Genomic DNA, 7759 nt, shown 5'->3' with positions numbered 1-7759 from the left:
AGAATTTGATTGTTTGAATTATAAAGTACTATTTAAAGTTTTTGATAAAATGACCACCTTCCACAAGAGATTTTAAAATGTATATTGTTATGTCTAAATTATAGTGTATATATAAATATAAAACAATTACGACAGAAAATGAATTAATGAAAAGAGCAAAAATGTAAAAAGTAACCATTTTTGCCAGTCACATTTTTGTAATGTGACTTTTGTTTTAAAACCTTATATTAAAAAAATATATATATATATATATATTGTTGGTTTAACTTTAAAAAGTAAGTTACCAGGTTGCCTTAAAATGTTTAGTTCATTGAAATTAATTTTTTTTAGTTACAATAAGTTGAATAATAAGTTTGATAAAAGATGACAAATTATGAAAATATTTCTTTACAGTGAGTTTTTATACTTTGTGACAACTAGCCCGTCTTTTTTTGTTCATAATGCCACATAAAACTTTTAAACATATTTTCTAGATTATTTTAGCTTATTTACTCATATCTGAAACTTTAAATCTTTTTCAGCTTTTCCAAAAAACCCAGTTATATCCGGGTATGATCGCATGATACTGGGAAAGGAAAGCGTTTTGGACTGTGAAGTGTCTTCTGTATACCCTTCGGAGTATTTTGAAGTGCAGTGGCTAAATGGAGACAAGGTTCTCAAGACTGATGAGGGACAACATGGCACAGATGTAGTGAGGATTCCTTACATATTCACACCTTCAAGTGAGGATGATGGGAAGGCAATAACGTGCAGAGCAACACTCAATCTGGATGATGTTCCCCTCGATGAGAAGACCAAGGAGACGTCTGTACGCATGAAAGTTCTTTGTAAGTTGTACTTACTTACATATACTAACGCAAACCATTTTTAAATGAAACTCAAAACGGATGTGGGAATAGTAGTTCCTCTCTGAAGAATATTGACCCCCCATGGTCATTCGTTTTCCCATTGCTTTCACAGCTGCACCGCATAACGTTAAAGTATCTGGAGCGACCGCCGTCTCACTGGGATCCAGTTTAACTTTGACCTGTGAGGCTGAGGGCAACCCAAAGCCAGAATTTACATGGACGGCTCTTAAACCAGATGGCCAGTCTGTGGAAATGGGAAAAAGTCAAGATCTCTTCATACATAACGTGTCCTTATCGAATGCTGGTACTTATCAGTGTGGCGTTAGCAATGACGTGGGAAGACAAAACACCACAGTTTCAGTAATCGTTCAAGGTTAGTGGTTCATATAATTCCTTAAGTTTCTCATTTCTAAATATTAGGGGTGTAACGGTACACAGATGTCATGGTTCGGTACGTACCTCGGTTTTGGGGTCACGGTTCCATAGGAGTACCATACATTTCATTAACATGCGGTGTCAATGGCGGATGCACAAAGTTCAATATTACGCTTTTTCAAGAAATCACAGAAAGTTGAGCGAGAAGGAGAAACAGAGCCATCTACATCTGCCTACTTCACCTTTCCATGAGGATACGTTGAGTGGAGCGGCACCTGAGGCTTCCCATTTCCAGGCATATTTTATCACCTGACTGTAGTGAGACTTTTACGACACAAATCGGCACAATGCCAAATGATTTTTGTCTTACATAACAGCGGAAAATACTTAAAATACTCCACACTGAGTCTGAAATTCTCGTCCGAAATTTTCGCACGTTAAAAAATAAATTCAACCTAACGTTGTCAATCACATGTGCAGACACTGCCTCCGAATCTTTCGTCTGCCGTACAGTTTTGGGGATTGGGTTCGATTTTCTGCGTTTTCCGCATCCGCAAGCATTTTGAGAGGTGTTTTGATAATTCAGAGCCACCGAATGACGAATATGAAAATAACGCATACGAAGATTTTTGTGTACACCCACAATAAAAACAAATCATTGTGGGTTTTATAAAATAAAGCAAACATACAGGATGCCCGATTTCCTTTACGTGAAGCTTGTAGAGCGCGTCACAAAAATGAACCCGAAATCAGTGTTTAGGCTACTACCAAGCTCCTGCGTGCCATCTGAACTCTTGTTTTGGGTTGGTGGCGCATAGATTGTCTCTTCTTCTGCTCTTTTTCCGGTTGTGACGATTAGCAAACAGAGTTGCATTACCGTGCACGCCCCCTTCTGGACTGGAGTGTGGATCACCAGTGACTGACTGTATTCGTCGTCTGACTGTATGCACCAAACCATGACGTCCGTACCGTGAAGGTTCGGGACAGATACGTGTACTGTTACACTCCTACTAAATATGCAGGATCACTTTGATCCTAATTAATCTTATTTTTGAATTTCCTGGCAGCACCTCCCATGGACACACTCATTATAGCAAGTCCACAATCAAGTCTGAAGGAAGGAGACAACGTGAACATTTCCTGCAAGTCCAGCTCTGTTCCAGTAACACAAGTGGTTCTTAGCAGGAGGGAGAACGGTACAGACAGAGAGCTAATGACCAGTGAAGGGAATGAAACATCAGTTATCCTCCACTCCGTCAAGCTGTCCGACTCTGGCATGTTTGTTTGCGAGGCTATCAATGAGCACGGCAGTCAGAGGACCACTCTCAATCTAACCGTTGAGGGTAAGACCATGAATGTATGTCTTGTGTTAGTGGATATTGTTGGTACAAAGTTTGGTCTGTTGAGCAGTTATAGCGTAACCAATTGTAGAGGAACCAATTGTAGGCCTAAATCAAATCCCTAAAGACACTCTGAGGGTACGTTTACACAACAACGATGTGCTTAAAACGTAAAAGTTTTTCTTTGTACAGATTACAACGTTATCAAAACGATCCCCGTTCACACGGATCTGTGAAAACGACTAATAACACTGTTTTATGCATGCCATACAAGTCGTTGGCGATGTCCTTCGTAAAGAAAGCCTGCGCACATACGCATTCTTTTACTACAGTTCACTCGAGCCGAACACACATGCCTACACAAATTACATAATCTATCGGTTTCATTTTAAGGATGTTAATCTTGATAATACTGTATTATTACTTTGTCTTCTGGGTAAATTCCATCTTAAAGCCAGAACCATTCACTGTAACCCCAATGTTAGAATGTTCTCCTCTGATATAAAGTCCCTTTTTACTTCCTTTCAGAAAATGTTAAAACCTTTGAACACAAAGGCTTCGAAAACATGTTTTTTCACGATGTAAAAATGTTATATTCTGTTGATTTGTGTAATTCTTATAACCACTTGTAATGATGTCTGAATGCTCCCCCTCCCCCTTATTTGTTACTGTTAATATCTGTATCCGTTCCAAAAGTTCCATTTTCATGTCACCAAAACACCTTTGTTGTGTAAATGAACGGCCAAAACGCATAAAAAGTCTTCCGTTTCTAGTTGAAAACGGTGTCGAGTAAACAGCCCCTGAGAGAGATTAGTAGTAACACTGAGATTATGGTTCCTCGTCTTAAATTTGAGCTTGAAGTTTAATAGTTGAAGTACAGTTCACATTTCTGCAAATTTCGGCTTGAGGTACCAAGTCAAAACTTCTCTTTTTTTCTTCACAGCTCATTTTCTAGAAGTGAAGCTGCAATCGGATAGTGTCATTGTGTCAGACAGAGGCTCCAGTCTGGTGCTCTCCTGTCAGGCTTCAAGTTGCCCTCGACCTGAGTTCTCCTGGAAGAATCTTTCAAATATGCCGATCCTCAGGCGAATTGAGACTGATGGCTTCCAGTCCCAGCTGTTTCTTGATCCAGTGGACCTGGAAGATGAGGGAACTTACGTCTGTGAGGTCACATGTGGCTCGATAAAGAAGTCCAAACAGACGGAAGTGAAGGTGTTTTGTAAGTATCTCAAAAGGTTTACTATTTAGTCTCGAGTTTACGTCAAAACATTAATGTTACATAGTTTTCGACATCTCAAGGTGAAATGTGTCATTTCTGTCACTAGCATCACCAAATAGAATCGCAAGAATAATTCACTATGTTTCCTGAACATTGCCCACATCTACCATTGGTTGATAAAACAAATAATCCCGTCCAAAACTCGTCTGGCTAGGTGGGATGCTCAAACAAAAAGATATTACGATACTAAAAGAATTTAATTAAAATAAAGAAGAGTTAATCTTACTATCAAGGATAAGTTCCCTTTATTTTAACTCCTCAAAGTTTGAGAGTTTGAGCTTGATTTGCAAATAACCAGCCATTAATCATGAGTCATCCGTGAACTGTTATTCAGTCAAGTCTCTTTGTGGAAAGTAAAAAAAAATAGTTCACTATGACATTGATTTGATGCAGGAATAAAAGCATTTATAAATGTTCCAAAACGAGAATGAACAAAGCCTTCCGAGGTCATCAAAGTGGTTAATGTTGTCAAGATTTAAAACTCCCCTGATAGAAAACAAACTTCCCTAAAACATTTTGTTGCTCTCAGCGGATATTAACTTTTTAGAATGTGCGAGGGAGTGTTGCGTTGCTCTTGTGTATTTATACTTGAAAGTACTTAGTCATTCAATTTTATTCTTTTATCAGCATTTCCTACAAGTCCTATCATAAAAGGTTCTGGGCCTTGTCTGGTGGGAGAGATGAGGAAATTGACCTGCACTGTTCAGGAAGTTTTCCCAGCTAACCGTTTCCAAATCCTGTGGATGGATGGAGAGAGAGAAATGCATACGGAATTTGGGTCATTTTCAAATGGAACAACAAATCTGACTTCAGTGTACTCATACCGCACGGACCGCAAAGACCAGGGCAAACTCATCACATGCAAAGTCTTGCTGGACATGCATGGTGTGCCAGCCGCTCAAGTAGTAAGGACGGCGTCTACTACATTATCCGTTCACTGTAAGTCAAGGTTGTTTCTTTGTTCCTTTAAAGTACGACTTTGTCTTGGTTTTCTGACATTGCGCTCCTTTTACAGATCCCCCCAGTGCAACCAAGATTACTGTCAGCCCTCTGACAGAGTTGAAGGAAGGAGAAACTGTGAGCATTTCTTGCGTTTCTGACAGCTTTCCAGTGGGGCGTACGGTGCTGAGCAGGGTGTCGGATGGCATTCAGACAGAGCTAATTGCCAGTGATGGAGTTGAAACATTGCTTACCCTGCCTTCGGTTGACCTGGATGACTCTGGCTTCTATGTTTGTCAAGCTTCTAATATGTATGGACATCACAGTGATAGTGTGGAGATTACTGTGAACGGTAAGTTACTTATTTTTCGAATTAGAAGGTATCACATCTGGTCAAAATCAATCAATTTACCCTGGGCATAGTATTAATGTGTTTTAGTGTTTGAAATATCAACAGTTATTTGAAATACATTATAATTATAGGAGTGCCTTGCTCTCCATTTTGCCTCGTTCTCCTTTTCATCAAAATTGATTAATTTAGCTTCTACTGTTTTTTGCTCGTATTAAGCGGTTTCTGTCTAAGTAATTGACAATTATTATGCCTCTTGTAACCCAGCACCACCTAGGAATACAACGGTGGAGGTCTTGCCATCCACAGATGTTCAGGAGGGGCAGAATATCACCATCTGTTGTCGCTCCGTGAGCTTCCCTCCACCTGTGGTGGTCCTCAGCAAGCTGGATAGCGAAGAAAATATCTACTCCCTTGATGGCATTTTCCTACTGATCAACCTCACTCCCAATGACACAGGCCTATATCAGATCAACGTCACCAACGACCTGGGCTACGAGACGGAGACTTTCAGCATCAACGTGATTGGTGAGTGAAACTGGTCAGATATTATATCAAGCTATTGAATGTCTGAGTAACTCTCGCATAGCGACATAATCCCAGGCGATCAGAACATATCTGAAGCTTAATGTGAAGTGAGGAAGAATTTTGGACCAATAAAATTTCACTGTGGGAAGGGCTACCCAGCTTAATGTCATCGAAATAGAAACATAAGAAATCACATAATGTTTTGAGTAGGCACTCTGGGTACATCTGGGTACTTTTCATCTGCTGTTTTATGAATACTATGAATTTGGACATACTAGTCTTTTCACTTCACCTATCATATACCAGGAAATCAGGCATATTCAGACGCAAAAATAGGCTGACAAAATCGCTTTCAAAATCGGCTGGTTGGGACAATTTACAACATATTTACAATTTTCTGATCTCTTTGATATTTTGTTACAGAGAAAAGATATGACCCTTCATTGGTTTGGAATGACTTTATAATCCCTGCGATTTTCCTGGGAGCCTCTGCTGCGCTGCTTGGTGCTGTGGTGACCGCGTTGAGAGCCAGAAAGATGGGATCGTACGACCTTACGAAGTGCAATCCGGGCACCGTGTAGACTGTGTATAGACTCCATGAACTGTTTTGGAATCAGCTAAGCTCGGCTGAACTGTCTTGCCAGGGCCCAGAGCCTCCCGAAAGCAAGAACTGCAGGTGACTGGATTCATCATCTGGATCTTCAGGTGACAAACCCCCAGCCGGATGGGAACCTGCATTCTCCACAGCCAGAGACAATCAATGTTTCCGAGAGTTTTCACGCATCCCTAGAGGAGGGAAATCGAATCGGTGTGGTTTCTCCATGGTTTCTCCATGGCCTTAATGTTGGGAAGTTGGGAAGTTGTTTTTGAGACCAGACCGCCTGGTCTGGACTTAAAGCGGTTTCAAATATGTGATTTTTATTTATTTTTTGAAAGTCAAAGCTGTTTTGAAATGCAAATGATAAAACTGTGAAGAATAGATGTAAACACTTTAGCATTAATAGAATGTAACCTAGCCACCCAGGTTTAACTGGTACATTTTAGATGATAATCTATTTGATGTACTCAAGTAGATATTGTGTCCTGAAAATTCTGTGCTTAATGTGGTTTGAAATCTTGTCAAATTGCTTTCATTTTTATTAAAAAGCAGCTATCTGTCATTTGATCTCGGAGAGTTTTATGGGAAAATCCAGGGGAATTTGAGTGTTACAGGAATCCACTGCGTCTGTTATAGCTTCACTTTTCCTTTGACATTTCAGTTTTGCTTTTCGGTGTTCCTGTTGGCATATAACGATGTTATAAAATCCGTTCGGCGCAATAAATGTGGAATGCTTTGGAGGCGTGCATTCGCTGCATATTTAGCTATCAACACAAACAGTTTCCTAAATTCCAACAAGACGGGAGCAAGTTGATCAAAATAAGAACTAGCACACCTTCCAAAAATAAACCTCTCCACCACATGTGTGCTTCCATCCTTTCAAGACCAATCAAGAACAGACCCTCAGAAAAACATTCCATTTATTTTAGCCAGCACATTAAGACTAAATGACTCAAACTCGAGATTCTCACTCCTTTTTTAGTGTCTTATATTGATTTTTTTTTGTCAGTGTTGCTATAAAAGGCTGTTGCCATGGTGACCATCCAGATGCAATGGGAAAGGGGGGTGGGTCGTGCTTTCATGTTCCACAGGGAAAAGGAGAAGCAAAGGTGTGAATGGAACAATGTTCTCTTAGAAAGATGTAAGGCCACTAAGGATGAACCAGCAATAAGTAATGTGTTTTTGCTTAACAAAAATGGCAGTATTTGATCATATTTGTGCTAACATTTGCCTTTATTTGGACATTATACAGTAATATTTCCAAAGAGGCTGGTGTTTGCCTGAGTATGAGTATAATAGTGATGAATGCTGATTTATAAGCGTTTTCCAGTTAAACACTTAACCACGTCCTTATTTGTATTGTACTTGAAGTCTTTCTGAACATGGTGGTTATGTGAGAATTGTGTGTTAGTGGTAAGTGCCGTTGCGAATCTTCTATCAGCATAACGATGACGGTCAAGAACATCTCATTCTTGTTCTCAGTGTCTCTGCTGATATCTGATT

The 7759-nt window shown here is 39.8% G+C and overlaps 1 protein-coding gene across 1 annotated transcript in view; it reads left to right on the top strand.

The window, feature by feature from the left end:
- vcam1b (vascular cell adhesion molecule 1b) overlaps nt 1-6818 on the top strand; it is an 8297-nt gene extending 1479 nt beyond the window's left edge. The window contains exons 3-10 of the mRNA XM_084416498.1: nt 522-827; nt 961-1221; nt 2291-2566; nt 3507-3782; nt 4470-4781; nt 4858-5133; nt 5398-5658; nt 6082-6818. Coding sequence (XP_084272624.1) covers nt 522-827; nt 961-1221; nt 2291-2566; nt 3507-3782; nt 4470-4781; nt 4858-5133; nt 5398-5658; nt 6082-6239 — 2126 coding nt within the window. The 3' untranslated portion in view covers nt 6240-6818. The remainder of the gene's footprint in view (nt 1-521; nt 828-960; nt 1222-2290; nt 2567-3506; nt 3783-4469; nt 4782-4857; nt 5134-5397; nt 5659-6081) is intronic.
- The last annotated feature ends 941 nt before the right edge of the window (nt 6819-7759 follow it).

Source organism: Rutilus rutilus, assembly GCF_951802725.1.
Source record: "Rutilus rutilus genome assembly, chromosome: 8".
NCBI lineage: Eukaryota > Metazoa > Chordata > Actinopteri > Cypriniformes > Leuciscidae > Rutilus > Rutilus rutilus.
Note: the sequence above shows the minus strand (reverse complement) of the source record. Positions and strands in the feature narration are given on the sequence as shown.